The sequence below is a fragment of the Chaetodon trifascialis genome, chromosome 15 (genome assembly GCF_039877785.1).
Source record: "Chaetodon trifascialis isolate fChaTrf1 chromosome 15, fChaTrf1.hap1, whole genome shotgun sequence".
Classification (NCBI taxonomy): Eukaryota; Metazoa; Chordata; class Actinopteri; order Chaetodontiformes; family Chaetodontidae; genus Chaetodon; species Chaetodon trifascialis.
Window position 1 is genome coordinate 7,527,976 of NC_092070.1, and position 22,436 is coordinate 7,550,411.

General features: G+C 42.7%; 1 protein-coding gene across 2 annotated transcripts in view; it reads left to right on the plus strand.

The window, feature by feature from the left end:
* The first annotated feature begins 5,047 nt into the window (after nucleotides 1-5,047).
* Nucleotides 5,048-22,436, plus strand: part of LOC139344157 (myosin-9-like) — a 30,760-nt gene continuing 13,371 nt past the window's right edge. Inside the window, exons 1-6 of one of the 2 annotated variants that reach the window (XM_070982114.1) lie at nucleotides 5,048-5,285; nucleotides 16,488-16,819; nucleotides 18,845-19,001; nucleotides 20,205-20,232; nucleotides 20,378-20,471; nucleotides 21,089-21,109. In XM_070982114.1, the coding sequence (XP_070838215.1) occupies nucleotides 16,493-16,819; nucleotides 18,845-19,001; nucleotides 20,205-20,232; nucleotides 20,378-20,471; nucleotides 21,089-21,109 (627 nt within the window). In that variant the 5' untranslated portion in view covers nucleotides 5,048-5,285; nucleotides 16,488-16,492. The remainder of the gene's footprint in view (nucleotides 5,286-16,487; nucleotides 16,820-18,844; nucleotides 19,002-20,204; nucleotides 20,233-20,377; nucleotides 20,472-21,088; nucleotides 21,110-22,436) is intronic. The other variant, XM_070982115.1, reaches the window with a different exon arrangement.

Consider the following 22,436-nt stretch of genomic DNA (forward strand, 5'->3'; position numbering starts at 1 on the left):
GTCTGCGACAGCATGACTGCACCTTTTGTTAATGATCTGCTATTTCGACCACTTTCTGTCTCTGCGCTCTCTTTCTCTGCCTCTTGATAATCAGTGACCAGTCTCGGCCTCAGGATTCACACTCATGACCCAGGCTGCCCCCCTTCACACCTCCCCACGTCGTCCGCTCATCTCTCTTTGTCTGGCCTCAGACAGAGGAAAGAGGTGACTGAATAGATGACGACAAGCTCCGAAGGTTCAAGACCAGCACGTAACCCTACACCTCTTCCGCCAAAAACAATAGACCACACCTCCATCCTCGCTCCCGCTGTCTCTCTCTCTTACTCCACCACTCTTGTGACCATATAAGGCAAAAAAAGACAGGGGAAGCCAGCAGCTGCTGCTGAACAAACGGGCTGAGAGGCAGATTTCTTCTAGCGGCTCCGTCCCCGTTTGCCCGCCTCTCTCAGAGCCTGAAACTGTTAATGTTTGCTGTGTGTTTGTGTGAAATAAGATTGCCTGTCACCGATCCAAATGCTTTAGCCGTGTGTGTTGAAATTTGCGCATGTGAGAGCGAGCAACTCTAACAACACTCAGATCTGGCACGCTCTGTGTTTGTAGTAAATACATGGCTGTATTTATAGCTGAAACACACGCTGCCCTCCACCTTGTTAGCTCTCCACTCTGTTCCAGACAAAGTCCAACCCGAGACCGACAAAGTAGCCACTTTTGCTTTCCATATCACTCCATCTTTTTCCCATGCAACACACATGTGGCTTATAATACAATATTGACTCAGGGAGTATTAGAGATGTTGTCTCAACAAAAGAGGGAAAACTTTGCGTCCCTTCCCTTTACTCCACATTCCTTAGTTTTGTGTGTCAACATGTGTCTTATCACTCCTTCCTGTGTACTAATTACAAAGGAAAAGAGGAGGAAACCAGGCAGACTAAAGAACAGAAGACAGAATAAATAACCACTCTCTCTGCTATAATCTTATTATTGCAGTACTTTAAAAGCTGGAGGTGCTCTTAATTATTCTTTGTGGTTCTGGTCTTTTAGGTGCACACAAACAAACACTTTGCTTTATAGTGTCAGGAGGCTGTGTGAACTGAAGCAAGCTGCATAAACAGTCTTGGCGGGGGTTCGTACATGACTGGGGAATGATGTTGAACAAAACACAAGGGCTGGTTGCTGGAATGAACAACAGTGAGTTTGCACTGGGCTCACAGTGAAGCCCGTGTGCTGACTTTTCTCTCAGAGTATGTCAGGTAAGAGGATGTGGGTCAGACAGGAGCACTAAACAACCTATGTACTCTGAAAGTGACGCAGATCTGAGCTTCTGGATATACACGCTGCATAAACACACATATATGTGTCACGCATGAGGGAGCAGACACACACATTCTCACCAAGACACTGGAGCGTGAATGCCTGTACACATGAATTCACACAAGTAATTACACAGCAAGAGTGGTCAGTGAGTTAACATGCCACCCTTTTAACATGCTGTCACTGAATGGGTCCCTTTCTTTCTGGCTGGATGATATAATGACTTTTACACACCCTGAATTACAGACACACCCTGCTGCTATTACCACCAACTTAAGGAAAAAGAGAGAGAGTAGGTCACAGTGAAAAGGAGAGCGGGAGGCAGAGAGGGAGGGAGATAGTGAGGTCAGAAGTGTCCATATTTGGTAATTCATGCCTGCGTTTTAATCCCACATTTCTTTCTGTACCCGGCACTGTTTGTTTTCTCTTCTGCCATTGTTGTGGAGTCATGTACTTTCCGGGCACAAGGTTTTTATTATATGAGAGCTTTCCGTTATGTTGCCATTTGCTTTGAATTAAAATGTGCTATTCTAATGGTTTTTTTGATCTAAGACGCCTCTTTCTCTTTTACTCCCCCTCATTCTCTTCCTCGAGGCCTCTTTCCTCTACTGGCATCTGGCCCTACTCAAGTAACGGGTGACAGGGTGACCTTTGACCTCTCAGTTAAAATTTTTGGATATTTCCCATCCATCCCAGAGAGGGAGAGAGTGTGAGATTTATTGAATTTTCCAGGCAGGCATGCTGAACGCTCAATGTTTTGCTCTACATTCATGTGATGCCCAGCTGTTAAACGTATAGGAAAACACACAGACGCATTCCTTTCATAATAACACATAGAGAACATAAATCACACTTGAACTGAAAATGTGATTTTCCTGTTTGTCAGTGGATGCCAGTCATGCCTGTGGCTCTGTCGTGATGTGACTTCTTGGGGAAAATCAGCGTTAGAGATGGGTGTGCTGAACGTACAGTTTTGTAATTTGATGGCACTGTGTGTTGATGTCTTGTATACAGATGATATTTGCATCAGGTCATGTCGAAAGTTGTTTGTTCCTAGACCTCAGAACAGCAATATCTGTCTGTAGAAAGGAGGACAAAATATTAAGGGGTCGAGCTTTAGCTTGTCTGAGGAGCATGACCATCACAATCCCTCTAAACTGGAGGTTCTCATCTTTATTTCCAGACGTAAGACCCTGCCAGATATGAACTGAATTATTTTAACACTATTAACCCAGTGACTGCTGTGTTTTTTATACAGCTGAATTGTCAGTGTTTAGACTGGTTTTGTCAAGTTTGCATCTTTGGCCTTAATACTAGTGGCAGAGGCTTGACACTTTAGCCATTTATCCATTACAGTTAGCGAACTCTTTAAACCGTTCATCCGTCAGCTAGCTATTTTACCCACTAATCCATTACTTTTAGCAAACTATTTAAACCCTTTATCCATTACTTTAGCTAACTATTTCAACTGTTTTATCTGTAATCTATTTTTACCATTTGTCCATTATTGTAGCTAACTATTTAAAATATTCATTAATCAGCTGTTTTTATCTATTTATCCGTAGCTTGCAATTTCAACCATTTATCTGTTACTGTTAACCAAGTTAACCCAGTCAAGTGGCACAGCTGACGCAAAAGCGGATATCTGCTTTTTAATCAAATCATAAGTTAAATTCTTTTCAAATTTGTTGAGCTACTCTGCAGTCTTTCCACATATCCCCCGGCATGCTGCGTTTAGTACCCCCTGGAAAGGGACTCGCTGCTCTAAATTTTCTTTCCATCTCAGTTTATGCTACTGATCAAAGCTGCTGGTGTTCAGTCCACGTTCCACACTGAGAAGGTGAAAAATATTTATTTTCCATTGCTAATGTCTCCCTGCTGGTTGTGGCATGCGCATTGGCTCTCTGCCTTCAATTCCACTGGGCATATTGGGCTCAGATCACCCAATCTGAATCCTTGGAGAGTATTTGAAGTAAACAGGTTCACATTGTAATGTTCCATTCTTCTGTGTAGACTTTGGCAGCTGCAGAAGTTTCAGCTCAACATCCATCATATCACTCATCCCTTTTTTGCTCAGTTTTCCATCTCGTCACCTCAAACTCTTTCATACAGCTGCCACACTCTTTTTATTCTTTTTATTCCTCATTATCTGCATCCAATTAAACAACCATTTTGCAGATATATGTTGCTCTGTATTTGATTTCACGTATACAGTACATAAATGTGTTCTCTCTGTACCTATTTTACATCCTCATTGCTTTCACTTCACAAAAACAAGTCAGGCCTTTCAGCACAGCCAAGGAAAACAAATGTCAGGAATGATTTGAAGACTGAACAAGGGTTTCCCTCCCTCACATTAATTAGCTCATCACCTGCAGCGGTTCCCATGAAGTGTTAGCGTGTCTGGTCATGAATCTTGGCTTACCTGTTTGAGTGAACCTGTGAGAGTAAATCACGTAACTGTACTGCACTTTTTATCTTGTCAAGTGTCTTCAACCTTTATGTGAGACATGCACTGGTACATTTGAATAAATGCAAAAGATCAACGAGCAAGAGCGTGGACAGAACATGCTGACAAGTGCAGTTATGGAGTTTTAAATGTGAAATTGTGAAGCTTAAAATTATGATGTTTTCTCCCTCATTTGAGTAAAGAAGAATGCAAAAATCTGTCATGATCGAACTGGCATATCCACTTGAATGCTGATTTTTCATTACTATTTAACTGAAGAGTGTTTTAAAGCTCATCTGTCCTTTGACTTATGTGTGAAATAGATGCAAAACATCTCCAGACAGTTTACACAGTATATATACAGTTTATATTGTTTTGTTTTGTTTTTTCCACTTCCATAAGAACCCATGACATAACACAAGCATAAAATAGCTTAAACAGAATATTTTAATTCCTTCAGTGGAAATGAGCTGGTAGGGTGAAATGATTTCTTTTTAACCATGATCGCTGAGCCATTCAAACTGTTGTGAGAGGTTCCAGTCCCTATAGGCCAATATCCACCCTGTCAGTGTCCTTGTTTAAACACTGAATCCTTATCACCTTTGGTCTTGCTCTGCTGCTGACCTCTGACCTTATTTGGGAGGGGAGAAAGCCACTTACATGGATAAATAAAGTGCAAGAACTATTAAAATAACACCTATGAATAAACTATTTTAATTATAATATTTGACAGAGGTAAGTGTCCAGTTTATGTACAGTTCTTGTCAGTGGAGTGAAAGTATTTGTTTTGTATTGTACACCACATTAGTGATATAAGTAGCAGCATAGAATTGGCCGCTGTGTGTGTAGGATTTGTCTCATCTGGTAACCTCACAGCAGAAATAGTATGGAGCAGCATCACTTTGGATTTTTTCAAAGCAGACAGTGTTCAGACCAGACCCTGTTGACACATGAGGGAGACCCTGGATGATGCAGTCCATCCTGAGAGTGACTGGTACTTATATGGTCATAAAAATCCTTAGTATGCACATACCTTTCTCATTAAACACAACTTTATCTGTACCCCCTCCCTCCCCTTCACTCTTTCAAGTTTAGTTTTTTCTGCGCTTTTTGCCCTGCCCAGTGGCTGTCACCCCTCCAGTACAGGAGAACATGATTGGCCCAAAGTGTGCGGATTAGCAAAGCGCCGGCTGCCATTGGTCAGAGGCGCGGTCCGTACGGGCTAGAGCCCGCCTCGTCCTGGACCGCACCCCGGCTCCTGCTGTCGACGCACTGAGTGAAATTACGCGAACCAGTGAGCAGCCAGTGGAGGAGGGAGGGCAGAAGGAAGAACGGGAGAGAAAAAAATATAGAAAGAGTGGCTGAAGCAGAGGAAGAGAGAGAGAGGAGGGGAGCGTTGTAGTTTAGCCTGAACTGTGCGAAGCTGCTGTCGACAGGAAAAGAAGTTTGATTCACGGCGACGCTGACTGAGCCACCCGCTTGTTGTTAGCCACCCTCTGAAAGGCGTCCTGCATCCAAAAAGCAGGTAATATTTCCAACTTGAACGCTTTTGTCCGCCATGCTCTCTCTCTGTGCTCTTTTTACAACTCATTCAATCCGCCCGTCACTCCAGCAAGTGCACTGAACCAGGAAGCGCGGTTGCTAGTTCGCTGCTGCAACTTCAGCAACCGCGCGGGGTGGAGTGAGACCTCCTTAGCAGATTTAATCCGAGGTTTCTGTAACTTTACCCCACCCCGGTACATAGTCTGTGTATACATATATACAGTACACGTACATGTGCGCGACATGTGAGACGCGAGTCGTCAAATTCAGCATCAGCCTTGTGGCAGTTGTCGAGGAGCTGAAAGCCATAACGGCGGAGGCAGGAAGTGATTCGCTTGAATGAGTTGCAGAAAAGGCCGGTGAAGAGTTTGAGCTCGAGTGAGAAAGAAATGAAAGAAAAGTGGATTCAGAACACATGTGCACCGGCTCCGTCCGGGCCACGGGGCAGTGTGGGATTAATTTGGGTCGGGTTGAACTTTCCTGGTTGTAGAAACAGGCGCTGTGTGTGGCCACTAATGTCTGGCTGGCGGCATGACGTCAGCGGTTCACCGGTGGACTGAGAAAACGGCGCCGTGTCTTTCCGCCGCCGAGCAGCTCAGCCTCACTGAACCATGCCATCTGTATGTCTGTGCACTCTCCGCCTTTCCTTCTTTCTTTCTTTATGCTCCTGCTGCTAGCATGCAGGGGACCTTGAGGGCCCCCCAGCAAACCAGGAATACATTTGACTGTGATTTATTTCATGGGAGGACATGCACAGTAGATTATCTTGATGATGAGCACCCCTCATGGGGAAAAATGAATGGATGGAACAAAATTCTGAGGTGGAGGAAGATGGTTATTTTGAAAGCTCATTATATCAATATTTTTTGTCTGTAATTGCAAAATGGATTTTTTTAAATTCACAGTGAAGTCTCGAGATACACGATCTCCTTTTTAAAGTAAGGAAGTTAACATATGACATATATTAAAACGTTTGCATTCTTCGTAAAACATGTTTAGGATGTGACATCTGAATGCCTCAATTGAAGGCAGCGTTTCCAAAAGAAGTTAAGCTTGAAAGTTTCTTCGGGCCTGGGTGTGTAGTATGAAAATGCAGTTTTGACAAGGTGAGGACAGACTGATAAGTGAAGCAGGAGAAATAGAGAGACAGAGGGAAATAGGCATTGGTTGTTATATCAATGAGCCTGATTTTAGTCAGAATGATTCCTGAAATGCACACGAACGCCAGCTGAAAATGACCAGGTTTGTCTTCTAATTACAGTGCGGTGCACTGTGATGAACATCATCTAGGCTACATAAGAGTTTTCCATGGTGATTTTATGGGATGTATCAATATCAAGCCAAGTTAAGAACATTTTATTTATATAGCCCAAAGTCACAAATCAAAAATTTGCCTCATAGGGCTTCACAAACTATAAAACACAGCATTGCAGTCTTGAGACTGTTCATTCAGATAAACTAAAAAAACAAAAAAAGCCTTCTACAGGGTGAAAAGTGAGACACATGAGGAAGAGCACCAGAGGAGGGATCTCTCATCCAGGATGGGCAGACAATTGAATTAATGAAGTATATACAGAGTAGTCCAAAGCAGTAATGTTAAAATCACAATATGAAGACAATATCAGCTGAAGTACAAAGGTAATATTAACAAAATGTTGACTTTGATAGGTTAACTGTTTCTAAGCATTGGGTTGAGGAATGTGGATCGGGAAAGACTTGTAGGCAGAAGAACATCTTCTGATTATTGTAAATGTCTACTCAGGTTACCTGGCTCCTATGAAATGTTCAGTTTGCAGGAAGTGCATGAACACTCACAGGAAGCTAACTTTGATTCGTGTAGCCTAATGCACATGATACAGCAACACAGTTGAGCTTTTCATTCCCACAGGCCCCTCTCAAACAGGCTTTTTTTACATTCATAGACTTTCCTCAGATCTATAAAGTGTCTCATTCTCGTCTGGCTCATCTGTGCTGTGTCATTGAGCACCTACTGCACATAAATGTTGTGCTGTCAGTACAATTCCTGTTTGCTCTGTTAGATGGCACATCATTGTGTTTGCACTCTGAGGAGCAAACAGACTCTGGTATGCTCACAAGCTCTACTGATTTTCAGTATGCAAGTTGTATGGCTGAGTATTTGCAAAGGAATTCTGCGTCAACTCAACCTCAAGTCAGAGAGGGCATTGAAGCCTCCCCGACTCTGGCATTCCTGCAGCCTAACTTGCTTCTTGTTCTACAAAGTGTTAGTGGTCTCATAGCGAGCGAGAGCAGCACCTCTTTGCTCTCATTTGTAGTAATCAGAACCATACACTTCTAGTTGGCCAAGAAGCTATTTAACCACAGTGTGAGTTTACCACATTAATAACAGTTTGATACTCAGGCATGGAAATGATTGCGCAAATGATGGTTCATGTTGAAATAGTAATTACAGTAGTTGTCTGTATGTGTCTCTGTGTGGTTTGTTTGATCGAAGTCTTCTCTCATGGCGATGTTTTTCCGGAAGATGCACGTACACTCTTTCATTGAGCAGTCCCAGCCATTTGCTGTGTTGCTTGACAAAGACACATCCACACATACCTAACCTTAAAGGGGGCACATTGGTCGACATGTGGTGTGTCATATCCTCTTATTGCATGAGTCATGATTTAACTCCGGCACTGCATTGTGCAACAGCGTCTCTGGAGGCCAGCTCCTGCCAGTTTCAGTGTTGTTATGGAGCCCCCTGCAGAGATCGTTACATTCCATCATTCGTGTGTCAGTAATGTCCGCACTCACGGCCGCCTGGGAGAGTTATGCACTGTACGGTAGACAAAATTACACACAGACATCTCAAGATGTGAACAGGGAGCTCCTGTGCACGGCTGTTCAATCTTCTCAAAATGATAGTGAGTTAACATGCCCGTGGATGTTTGGATTTCATTGAAGGACGGTTGTCTTGGCTGAGACAGATTACTTGCAGGCCCCTTGCTTTTGTTGCAAATGAGAGTGCAGTGTGACACAGTTTGGCGCACTGCAACCCAAGATTGTGCTCTAGTATGAAGTCTCACGGGTCTTTTGACAAATATGAAGTATTTCTAGTCTTTTATCTGTTGTGTATGACCTAACTGCATTCATAGCCTCAATTATCCCTTACACTCAGATTGTCAGGCTAGCTCAGGCTGAAAAAGCTCCAGGCAGCTGGTGCTTTTGAGCTAGAGCTGAAATAATTAGTTGATTTGAAAGAAAATTAATCATCAACTATTTTGCTCAATGATTAATTGCTGGCTGCACTGTGCCAGTCTTCTTTTTTGAGTACGTTACTCAAACATTTTCTAGTAATACTTGACACTAGTAACATGTTGTTGATGATTGGTGAGGCACTAAAGTGTCATGCATATCCTAGTTTCCTACACAGTCAGCTGATATTCATTCATGCAGGCAAAACAGTCTAGTCAGAGCGGAGACTGTTAAGATTCCATTAACCATGGCAGAGCTGATCATGCCATTTCTCAGTATGTGATGCTCACAGTCACCCAGAAAAAGACATGATATCTTTTTTTTTATTTCAGAAAGCTTGTGATGCAGACAGAACACAACAGACCTCAGCTTGCACACACTGTATGTGCTGTCTTTACGTTGTGCCATATATCATGAATGATGGCCTTTAATTCACTTTCTTCTTTTTTTGAATGTCTTGTCTATTTTTGTTCTGCCCAAACATATTTCTTCTGGTTGACAAGAACTGCATAATTAGTTGTTTCAGTCAGAAATGGATGGGTGAACTGACTGGGCACAAAGATATACTGTATATCTGAAGTAGTGTCTGCTGTGGGTTTCCGGTTTTCTTTCACTGCTGTTTATTTCTTATTTCCTCATTGTGCCAGTATTTTTATCAGGCCTTTCCTGGCCACCCCTATTCCCTGTCTATTCCCCCTTTCCTCTCCTTGTGCAGCATGCACCTGTAAGATTTCAATAGGACCAAACAATACCAGGAAATGGTTATGCTTTGACTTGGACTACAGACAGAAAAGGTGCCACGCCTCTTGTGTTGATTGCTTGGCTGAGTAGATAATTCTGCTTTCAGTTTTGGGTCACAGGTGATAAGATGACACTTGATCAGAGATTTCACACCTACAGTCAGCCCTCTCTGTGCCAGCTTATTGTTTAGGTGATAGTACTTGGCCGTCCATTTCCCTGTGCACCTTCCTTGTAGAAAAGGGGTTTTTCGAAGGTTATATCAGGTGACAGTTGTGTTTGTCTCATTTTGCGAAAGAATTGACTCATTGGCTTAAATACAGGTTATGCAAATATGAAGTAAATCCATGCACTTATTCAGAAGCCGAGAGACATCTCGTAATAACCCTAAAACAGAACAAGTGATTGTGGTGAAGTACGGTTGTGTTACTGTACATTTCACAAAATAGACAGACCATTTGTCTCTGTGTGCGTGTGTGCGTGTGAGCGTGTGAGCTGCACACCTGGTGTGTCAGGTGAGAGAAGTGGCTAGTACTTTGTGGTGATGAGTGTGTTGCACAATCTCCAGACACTTTCAACTTGCCTTCGCACTGTGAACTTTGAAACATGCTACGTAATGTGTCTACCTTCTGCCTTCTGTTGGACATTTTATTCCTGTGTCAGTCCAAACTGTATTACACACCAGATATCAAACAAGCACATGGTTCTCCGAGGTCTCTGAATGCATTGTTTGATGAGATGATTGTTAAAATGAGCCCTGTACCGTGTGTGAGTAACTCAAAGGGAATGCCCTAGGTAGCGATAACAAGTGATACTCCAAACCTGTGAAACAAGGAGTCTGGTGATAGGGTGGATGATATGAGAGCAAAGGATGAATACTGTGGGAACATGGGAGTCAAAGTTAAGTAGTCATGACATATTTTCTTCACTGAGTGAATTAAATACTTCACAATGCCTGTTCATCATTCCACCGAAGGTGTTGCTGACGAGCTGAAATGTGTATCTTGACTCCTCTGCATTCTTTCACCGTCTGTTAAAAGGCTTACGTAACCAGTTATCTATTTATCTAATGGTCAATACTGCCAGGCTGTTCAGTAAAAGGGCAAACTGGTATAGTCCAGTATCTGTTCTTTTTAGTCAAATAACCAGTCAGTTGTGCATTCAATGGTGTAATCAGATAGTTGCTTGAATGATAGTTGTGGAATTTGTTGTATGACCCTGAAAAGTTTGTGCTCATCAGACCCGTTTCCAATTATTTGCCCTCCAGTCATTTAACTTAATTGTTCAGTGTGTCTGTCTTCTGACTACCACTGGACAAATGGTTGAAATACGTAAAACAGACATTATGTAGACTGTTAAGTTAAAGTAATCCTGAAATTAGGGCTGAACAATTAATGGAAATATTATCCAAATTGCAGAGGCTGCAGGTTTTTGTTTTTTGTTACTAAAGGTCAAAAGTGTGACGAGAGCATTATTATGAACCACTGATTTGCTCCGGCCTACAAATCATCCAGAGAGATAGAAGAAAACATGTTTGTTTGATACAGACTCCAACAAATGTCTCATCATCATGATTTTAATAGGTCTTTCAGTGAAAATGAAAATTGCCATGAGTACTATGGAAACATTGGAAGATCTGTCAAAATAGTCACATTTTGTTATTGTTTTCTAAAGCATATCGTGCAGCCCCAGTTGAAATAACCGATGTAATGGATACATTTTTGAAACGAGATGAGGAATGTGTGAAAGGGCCCCTTTGACAGTTCAATTGTATGAGATTATTGTATCCTCTTCTATCCACTTTTATATCATTAATAGTTGAATAGTATGCTGTTTAAAATCATTTTAAGATCACACATTTGGTACATGACTGGTGGTCTTGATGATGGGACTGAGGAAGCACGTCAGACAGACAAGGCTGGTAACCACTGGTGTAAATGATGTGGCGATGAGCTGAGGGCTTTAGTAAGACCTGGTAAGGGCCTCTAGTTGTAAATGGTAGATGGCATTGGCCAGCTTATAGTTGCAAGTGAAATTGGATCCTGGTTGTGGCAGGAATGTGAAAAGTAATGTGGAAAGTGATGTAGATCTGTCATGCAGCGCGGGTATTTTCCAGCAAGGGCTTAATTTACTCCTCGGTCCACAGAGCCACTCAGCATGTGCTCAAGGAAACGCCACCTTCCCTCCTCTTTGAAAGACTAACACACCAAGTTCCACAAATGGCAAAATAGTTTTCTCGGTTTGTCATTTCCTCTTTCCCCCTCTCTCTTCTCCTTGCCCCACCCTTCCTACATTCAGGGAAGGAGGGCGAAGGGGAGAGAGATGGAGGGAGGGAGGGAATGAGAGAGAGAGAGCAGCAATGTGTGAGCCCATAAGGAATTTTAACTGACTCTGTACCTTTCTAGTCCCAGTTTGGCTCCCGCTCTCGCCCTCATGAGAGAGCGTCCCCGCAGTCAGGACATCATCGGACTGAAGGGGATGAAAGTGGTAAAGGCAAGACTCTAGAAACAGGGATCGGAGTATTTGTTGGAAAGAGTAATAAAAGTAATAGAAGAGTAGTATAACAGTTGGAGCCAAACAGACAGTGAGTGACAACAGTTCAAAAGGAAATCCACAGCACGAGCAGGACAGCCGAGGACGAGGAGATTTGGCTCAGTTTAAGCTAGCTGGGCTGTCGTGGTGGGATGCGCTTGGTGGCAGTTCAGTGTTATTGACTTTGCTGTCATTCTATTAATATTCCTGTCAATGGGGTGGTCAACACAGCACAGCTGCTTCATAGGTTTCCTTGAGCTGGAGCAGGAATATTTGACTGTACATGGTCATGCTGTGGTAAAGGTTGTCACGACTCCTGGTTTTTACAGTAACTCTGGGAGAGTCAGTGAGGTGGAAAGGAATGAGAGGCAGTCTGACTGATGGATGGATGGATGGATGGCCTCAGTTCTATAAAGACCAAGGCTGACCTGCTTTCTAAACGGGACAGCCGGGACTGAAAAGGACGCTCTGTAGCTCTTTCCTTTTCCTCTCCTCTCCTCATTTGTCCTCCACCTCTTTCTCAAAGTCCTGGCTACTGCATGGCTTCCACTTTGCAACCACATTCTGGTCTCTGTGATGAGGCCAGTTTCTAAAACTGGCCTCTGTTCCCTTATTTTTTAGTTCCTCTTCCTCTTTGAAGCAGGGTGCTGCTTTCACAGGACACTGTTTTCATTGACAGTTGTTTTTGAATATTATCCTCAAATGGTATCTGACTCAAGTTCAAGGATTTTTGCCAAGGGTTGGTTTCGGGATGACTGTGCATTCTGCTTTCTGCCATGTATTCAATTAAAGAATAATCCTTGTTATGAATATCTAGACTAGCTAATCTCATTGTAAACGGGTTTAAAGAGAACAGATAGTGAATGCTTTCACAGCTGAGCGATGTTGCAAAGTGACAAGGAATCAGGGATGCCTTATAGGATTATGGAGGACTTGGCAGGGTGGCAGCAGGAAGTCAGGCAGGCCGTGATGTGTTAATATACGTTTTATCTCAAAGTCAAGTCAACACCCATGTCTTACAATAACTGTTGGCCTCTGCACGGGAAGGCCTCCATCGAAAACTGTCTGGTGGGAGTTCTTTCTCCCCTCCTCTTCTTTCTACTTTCAATATAGAACAGCACTTGTCAAACTAGAATAGCTGCTGGAGTATTTTAGTCCTCATGCCACTCTCCGGAGAGGCAGTTTGAAGTGTGTCACTGAGTTATCTGTGGCAAGCATGTGAGTCAGACTGAGGCAGACATCAACAGAGTTGACAACAAATATCGTTGAAATTAGAGCTGAAATACTTAGTTGATAGTCAGAAAATTAATAGACAACTATTTTAGTAATGATGTTAGGAATTTTTTCAAATAAAATTACCAACCATTCCCAAGTTTCAGCCTCTAAAACATCTCTAGTCTCTTGTGAACAAGTCTCCTTGTTTACAGTTGGTGATATTAATGAGTCAATTTTTAAGCAATACATACTTGGCCAACAGGTATAATGGTAAAACATAGCAAGCTAAATCAACACCAGAGCTTTGGGCGTGTTCAGCCTGTTCTGTTTCACTTCTTGTTTTTGCCAAACAACAAAGCTTCAGGGATTATAATCAGTCATGGCTCATATTCAACCCTGTGTGGGGCCAACTGTTGGAAATGTTCTGGCGTGAGTAATAGTCAAGTGGATGTTAATGCAGCATGGGAGCATGCTCAGACACTCAGGTCTGTTCGATCTTTGCAATCCAGTCCGAGCTGATGCTGCCGTCCCCTCAGTGGTGAAACCCCTTAAGGCACACATGACCTGCTGATGTGATGAGAATAAGACGAGGGCAAAAAGAGGAAAGAAAGCTGGAAAATAGGTCTGAGAGAGATGTTGGGAGGGGGACTATAGAGGACAGAAATTTGTGGAATGCTTTTGCTCGCTGTCTTTCCCTGATAAAGAGTGAGTATGGGAGGAATGCGACCCTGAAAAAACTGGATAAACAGAAGGGGTGGGGTGGGGGGGTGGGATGGGGTTAGGCTTCTGAAGAGGGAGAGGGGGGTGTCTGAAGGCCGAGAAGGGAGTGTGGAGCCAGCTGAGAGGTATAGCAGGACTAATTTGCCCCACGTTCTGTTACAGGATGGGGTCGTACACAAGAGATGAGTTAGGAGGCGGGTTGGATAGTGATGGACGTCAGCTGTAGTGCAGCCTGACAGTGTTGGTAGAGGGAGGCAGGGGTCATGAGAAGAATGACTCTCCCCCTGCTTTCGTTCTCACAGATCGGGGTTAATGTGCTGGAACAGACTGCACCGACATAACCCTGTTAAACTTTTCTTCTCAAGGGTCTGTCGCTGTTTTCACTACACTTGAGGACTGCTGCACAGTTGGTTTGCATTTTGTCAAGCGCGTATTTGATGGATTTTTTTTTTTTTTTTTTTTTTAGAGCGACAACAGAAGTAGACCTAGACCAACAGTAAATCGGCCAGCCTTACATATGTTTGCCAGGATTAATTTATTGTAGATATATAGGTATCTCTGTATATTATGACTAAAGGCTACATATTTGTGCATAGTTATGTGTTTATGTCAAAAAGAAATTACTGCCTGATATAACTCCCAAATAATGGCAACTCCCTAAAAAATCCAGTATTAGTTGGACTAAAGTCTGAAGTACACAGGAGCACAAGTACTAACTTTTAAAAATTCAAATTGCTCAAAATAATTTTATGTATTTTGGAGAGACTGTTTGAGCAATGAAGTCACATCAAAGATGATCTCCTGTAATAAGCTGTCATCAAGATGGGTACATACAAGGTTTGTATGATCATTGTTTTTTCCCCATTCTTGAAATGCACATGTCTCTTTAAAACTGTTTTGGAGCAGTGCTTTATGCTGTTGAGAAAGCGAATTTAGCACCAGAACCTTGTTTCAATGGACAGCACTGTAATGCAAAAATGCACTCATGGACATATGGACCACTTCAAGCTAATCTAATATTCCAGACGTGATGAGAAGACTTTGCCGAAGCTGACCTCTGCTGTGCTGTTTCCTTGTTTGCAGATGAGCAACACAGCATATGCAAACAAGCGCCTATAGGCCAGCTGTCAGTTTTCTGTTGGAGGTGAGGGGACAGGCTAATGACCCCACTGGTGCTGAAAAATCTGTGTCATGCTCCTGCTGTGCTGGAGTGTTAATTGAGGTGGTAAAGTCTGGTGCCCCTTGTCAGTGAAAGCACATCGTATTCAGTTAATTGCCTGAGTCTCTGTGCACTTGCTTTAGTTGGGTGTGTTGGCTCAGTGCACACTCTTCTTTCCAGGATACTGGTAATACCTGTCTAGTCGCTTTCTATATGGCTTAAACACACTACAACTTGTCAACAAGATATTCTTGAGGTGTATTAAAGCAAGAACACCTTGTGCAGAGCTTGTCATCCAAATGACTATCGTTTCATAGCAAATCACTTCTTGCAGCACGACATTGAGAAACAAATTGTTAGCAGACAGCACATGTAAAAACTATACAGCACATGTTGACTTTCTTGTAGAAGCTTGTTTGTAAGCTAGCTACCAAGTTCTGTTTTTGGCATGCAAGTTGACAGTGGCTCATTTCCACTGCAGAAGCCTTTTTGGAAATTGAGAGCTTTACCTGGACTGTGACCACAACAAGCTAGGTCCAGTTTTTGTCCCCAGTACAGTTTCTGACAACTCATGAAAATCTGAGGTGAAGACTGAACGTCGCCACTCACTGATTGTTTCTGGAGTCAATATTAGGACTGGGGATAGGAATATGATCTAATGTTATTTACTTTAAAACAATTTTACATTTAATAAAAAGGAAACCTAAATAGAGATGTAGGCTACATGGAGAAACAAAACTTATTTACTGTAGTTTCACTTATGTACTAAATGTACTAAACACATCATCACTATTTTGAGAATGCTAGAAACAATAAATTACAAACCACATGATGACTCTGGTGTTGCATGAAAAAATGTTGCTTGCTTTCAGCTCCTTTATCATTGTGTTATTTTTTTTCTGGTTTCTGAGGAACCATAAAATGTACAAAAGAGACATTTGTTTCCTGATTTAGTGACTGGGTTTGATCCTTGCAGCTATTTGGTTGATAAGGACCATAAGTCACGCAGAGGTTTACGCTGTCTCTCCAAGATCACCCAGAGTCAGCTCACCTCCTCCCACTTCTGAACAGACACTGTCCCCAGGCAGAAGGACAAGGACAACAAAGACATGATCCCTCACATTTGTCCTTCCAGCCAAACTGGAGGCACCTCTGCCAGGAGATTAACTTAAATCTCTGTAATCTCAGACAAATAGATGGTCCAGCACCTGGAAATTTGATTAAGTATTCAGAGCAGTTAGCCAAGAAGCGACATGGAGCCTTGTTTGACATAGTTGTGTTTTATGTCGACCTGACCTAAATGGCCCAGGCTCTTCCTGTTGTACATCCCATCAGTGGTGACCTTTGCATTCCTCAGCGATTGCATGTGAAGAAGGAAGGGTTGCAAAGGTCTGGTCCTGTAAACAAAACCGTTTTTATTAAAACCGCCCTGCCGTTTTTCTGCTAGCTATTTTTGAAGTCATTCATATATATAATTGATTTTAGTGTGATGATGGATAACAAACATTAAAATGATAATCTGACCCCTGCGATTTTTTTTCTTTTTTTTTTTTTTCAGTTTCCCAGCACTAACCCCAAATGCTCTTCTCTCTCCCTCTGAAACAGCTACCATGTCTGCCGCAGACAAGTTCCTGTACGTGGACCGCAATCTGGTCAACAACCCACTAGCGCAGGCTGACTGGGCCACGAAGAAGCTGGTATGGGTGCCCTCAGAACGCCTGGGGTTCGAGGCCGGCTCTGTGAAGGAGGAGCGTGGCGACGAGTGTGTGGTCGAGCTGGCAGACTCTGGGAAGAAGATCAGAGTGAACAAGGATGACATCCAGAAGATGAACCCACCCAAGTTCAGCAAGGTTGAGGACATGGCCGAGCTCACTTGCCTGAACGAGGCCTCTGTGCTCCATAACCTGAAGGAGAGATACTACTCTGGTCTCATTTATGTGAGTGGGATGCAGTCATGCATGCAAAACAGCGTTAACAAAGCACTAATTCATACATTGTGCCCCATTTAGCTGACACGTAACAGGGCTAATTTTAGTTCCTTTCACAGTTATGGTTCCAGTGCAAGTGTTTTCCATTGAGATACTATAATCAGTGGACTGCTTCTTGATCCAAACAGTCAGTGCGAAGTGCCTTAAACCTGCTTTCCTTCTAATAGCCATAGGGGGCTACTTCACTGGTTGCAAAAAGAAGTCTGAGTGTATGTAAGCTTATGAGAAAATGGCCGTACTTCTCACTTGATTTATTACCTCAGTAACATTTTACGGTAACAGTTTACGGTCTCAGTCACTAGTTTCAAGTCTTCTTCAATACAGCGTGATCTAAATTTAGTAAATTATGGTCCCATTTAGAGTAAAATACACAATAAAGCAAGGTACGTTTTAGGGCATGACCACCTTGTGATTGACAAGTTGCTCCCTCTTTGGGTTCTCAGTCAGATCCAGTCAGGGATAGAGGCATACCAGTGTGTATCCTCCCCAGCTCCACTCTCTCATCCAAATATGATCACTTCTGGCTCCAAGAAACAAGATGGCAAAGGCCACAATGCCAAATTTGAGGCGTCAGATCAGTAGTCCAGTGGATGACGTCACAGTGGCTCCGTTCACTTCTTTTATAGGATCTTGTGATTTATCCCAAGACATATATTTGGACTCTTTTTTTAAAATGCTGACGTTTGTTAGAATGGAACAGAGCTGCGTCACATTTCCCTCAGCACTGTGTTACTACTATTTTCTTGATGTGTTTGTCCACCAAACAATTATCAGGGTAATGGTCCCATTGGTGTGGTTTAAAGCATTTTCCTTTTTAATTGTTATAAAATTCCCACTGGCTTATAGAAAATAATCTGCCACGGCCAGTCTCCAAACCAATTCATCTCCCTGTCTAACCTCCTAATTATCTCATTCAGCTTCATTGTTTAAGACGACCCACTGTGTGCAAATTGCCTCTGCAAAGAAAGAGTGCAATCCATGAACATACTCCCATACTTGTACTTATGCCATGCAGGCTGTCTTCCTGCACTCTCTTCCCCTCTGTCTCTCTGGTCTCCCTGTTTGCTCTCTCTCTGTTTGGAGTTCTCTTGTAAACAGGAAGCTGCAGGGAACAATGCAGTCCAGAGTATGAGAGATGTGAAGAAAGAGTACGGGAAGGGAGGGGCTTCAGGGTCCAGTCTTTGCTGAGATGGACATGGAATGTAAATCGTGTTGTAACTGCTATTACTGCCGCCATAATTAATGTTAGTTATCCCCATGTGCTTGGCTGGGAGTGATTTTGTGTCTTTGGCTCTGTGGTGTGACCCGGTCATATCAACACAGTCAAACCCCTCCCTTGCACCCCCCACCCCCTCACCCCCAGAGATCCAGGCTCCGGTTGGGTTGAGTGCCTCCAGGCTCTGTAGCCATTATGCTGACCCTCTCTCAAGGGAGAGCTGGTGCACAACAGAGGGAGATATGCCTGGTACAGGGATGTTGGGAGGGCAGCAAAGGAATGCAGCACATAGAAAAATGAGAAGTTATGGGAGGAGGAGAAATGTCCAGATAAACAAAAGAAGTGATTTAGTGGAGTTTATAGACAGGGTTGGAGGAGGGTTTTAATGTGGGCCAAAAAAGCAGAACAGATAGATCTGTCATGTCGATCTGTGCTGAACCGTCAAGTAGCTGTAGTTTTACAATGCCAAGGTCAATCATCAGTTTAAACTTGCAGCTGGGTGGGGTTGAGATTACATAATATAGGAGGGTTAACTGAGCACGGTTCATGAGAAACTTTGAGCTCACTGTTGGTGGGGGATGGGAAGGCCTTCCAACGTCTCGATGTTATAGAGGAGCAAATTTTAAGGGATGCACTTTCACATGAGCAAACGACCAGTGTCCCAGTCCACAGCCCTGATTCTGCTCTGCACATTAAATGGAGACTTTTCCACGTTCAAGTGCAGCGTTTTCTAAATGCCACTTCTATCTGTCCCACAGACATACTCTGGTCTCTTCTGTGTTGTCATAAACCCCTACAAGAACTTGCCAATCTACTCAGAAGAGATTGTTGACATGTACAAGGGCAAGAAGAGGCATGAAATGCCACCTCATATCTACGCCATTACTGACACATCTTACAGAAGCATGATGCAGGGTAAGTCACTGCCTACGCTAGAAAACATATGAGTGTTGTCTGAGAACATTACAAGAAGGTAATGAAGTGAAATTTACTTCACTTTACTGGCCTGAATTCATGATGTTTTTTTCTGTTTTGCTTTGATTTAAACTTTTGCCAGAGTTATTTTAGCATCCCTAAGCTTGTAATATGGGTCCCTTTAAGATTTCATTGTTAATGAAGCTAGTCTGCTCGAGTGGTACCACACAGAGCTATAAACTATAAGGTTCCTAAGAGACTGGTTGTAAGCATACATACTGTAATACTGACAGTTTATTTGTATAAGTATGTTCCCTAAAAATGCAAATAAGGTGCATGAGAGTAGCTTGTACACAGGGTTTGGGCCTCCAAGTGGAAGACAGCAGGGACCGATCTCTGCACAATATTGAATGTGATGCCAGCAGAGTGTTTCATATGATTTACTTTCCCCACTGGTCTCAGAAAATCTGATGCTCTGAGTTCTAGCTAAGGAAGACTGCATTTTAAAAAATGAGGCCTGTGTGTCTCTTAAGTAGCTCATTTGTCACATTCTTTGAAAGGATATCCAGGGAACGTTAAAAAAAAAATCTGCAGTAGACACCAATTTATTTCAGCACATAGTATTTCTGTGCTTGAGGCTGTTGCAGCTCAATTACATTTTTAAGACTATAATTTACAGTGATTATATCTGCACTTATCTTGGGGCTTTTAGCCATGCCATATTACTCACATGAATATGCAGTGTTGCATGAGCATTACAAGCCCCTTGTTGGTATTTCCTGCAGGGCTGTTGTACTGTAATCTGTTTCTTTAGTCCCCCTCCTGTATGTACTCTCTTAGCTTGGAAATATTTTTTCAGGCCTGTTTTCCTGATGTGCTGAGCAGTGTTGTCTGTCATGCACACCACACACCAAGCAACTCCCCTCTGTCCCATTGGTGCTCTTTGTCTCCATGTTTGGCTCTAATGAAAAGTTCAGGCCACATGGGACGTGATGGGTAATTAGCTGGTTAGTTAGCAACCCAGCAGCAGCTCTATCCAGTCACAGGAAGCCGGATATTGATTTCCTGTCTGTGGCCAATGTACTTCCTGTTGTACATACAAAAACTGTATGCACTGCAGTGATAACATATGCTTGCTTAGAACATGCAGCATCGTTGCTCTGCAGAGGTTTCATAATCAACATTTGCTCATCTTTTCTGCAGACCGTGAAGACCAGTCCATTCTTTGCACGTGAGTTAGATATCCACACATAGACATAGACACAACACATTAGCTGTAAATTGTGTTTTGATCATTTTTATTTTCTCTCCCTCCTGTGTTTTAAAACACCCCTCTCTGAATCCTTTGACTCTATTTTTCTCTCTTTGTCTTATAGAGGAGAATCTGGTGCTGGTAAGACAGAGAACACCAAGAAGGTGATCCAGTATTTGGCTCATGTGGCCTCCTCTCACAAGACCAAGAAAGACCAGGTCAGTCCGGCCTCTCATCCACACAGTTCATCCTTCAAGCCTTCCTCCCATTATTCTTTGACATCCTCCAAGCCATGCCTTTTATATGTCAACTTCCTACCGACATCTCTCACTTCACTCCCTGCTGTTACTCTTTATTTGATTCAGTTTCAAGGGAGACACAATCCCGAATTCCTCCAGTGACATGTAACAGAGTGTGTGTGTGCACTTGATTGTGTTAATGATTGCTGATCCATCATCACTGTTGTTTTCAAATGGCATATTTTGTGCAGTAGACAAGTTCCTATGCAGTGCAGCTGCCACAGAAAAGCGTTGCCATCAAAGGGAACGGGTAACAGCCCTGCAGACAGTAGTGCAGATTTGAAGGCTTCTCTCACTCCGGTATTTTACATAGACAGGAGCTCTAACTTCATCTGTGATGTGTTCAGTTTTGCTGCTTTTACTGCATGTCCTCATGAGAAATAAAACTCAGAATTACATCAGGCTTTGCTGAACAACCTGCACTACTGTTATCTCGCCTGCCAGCGTAATGATAGATGCGACACGGTGGGGTTTGATGAGAACCACATCTATCATCCCTTTTTGAGGTTGTTGTATTTCTCTTTTCCCATCAACAGAACAGCTCGGTCCTGTCACATGTGAGTTAACTCCCTCCCTCCATTCACTCTTCCTCCCCCACTTGCTTCTGTCATCACCTTCCTCCTCCTCCACCCCCTGCCCTCACCCCTCATCCTCCCTCTCTTTCCCCTCGCTGGAATACGCTGTTGTGAATGTCCCTTTGCATTAAGGGCAGAGGTGACATGTCTTGCCAGCCAATAGGAAGTAGGGTGGAAGTTTGTTTGCAGATCAGTGGCAGCCAAATGTGTTCCTGTGAAAAATTCAGCCAGACAATAGTAGGATAAGAGGGAGGGGTCTTTGCTGAAAACAACACAGCAATGTTTCTTTTTTGATAGATGTATTTCTGTATATGTCTGGTTGAATTTTTCATTATTTGTATCGCTACTCTGTGCGTGCACCTGAGTCCAAAGTTTAACTGTGCTTTTCTGTTTTTGCATTAAAAACGTGCTTATGCAGTGTGTTGATAGTGTACAGATGCCAACATGATATTCAGTATGCTCCGGACAGACACTGTAAATGTTGTACCGTGGTCTTACACATTTTTAATGAGCAGGTTCAGTAAAAGAACAATAGACCAGAATCATATTTGCTGTTTGGTTTGACATTGATTTTATAATCTATGGCCTTTGGGCATTTAGAGATCAGCTCACAGACCTCTGACAAACATTTGTACATTATGTGTCATTGCTTTGAATTCTTATACCTTCTCCAGTCTCACCATGTAATATGTGATATACCTATGAATCAGCACAGTAGTAGATTTTTGATTTTAGCTGATGTCATTCCATGTTTTTGCTGGATTGATAATTTGGATTGTAGAGCCAAATCGGTAAACGAACGAAAACGATACTCTATGGGTGCAGAAACGTCACTGAAGGCCAGTAAAGGTTGAAGCAAGAAGTTTAATGTGACATTGATGTTGAAAGGACTGTTTGTTTTGTGCTTTGGGGTTTACTGGATTATTCTGCTCTGGGTAACAGGTGATGGGTTACAGATGAGGGTCACAGGGCCTCTGGGTGTTTGCACTAACATGACGTTATGTTTGGGGAAAATGCTTGGGTGTGTTTGTGTGTGTATTGCTGGTGTGTGTATGTGGTATCCCTCCTCTTTTTTTTTTTTCAAACCACTTTTTGTTTCAATGTTTTGTACACTCCATGTTTTCCTATCTCCTCAGACGTAAGTACATCACAGGTAAATTAGCACATATTGCTGTGTCAGCATACCTATTTAAAAAGATGCAAACTAATCAGTTTCTTACAGTGAAGTAAGTTAGCAGAATAAAAATAAGCAGATCGTGATGAGGTTCTCACAGTCCATCATACTGAACTATACATTGTAGTGGTTTAG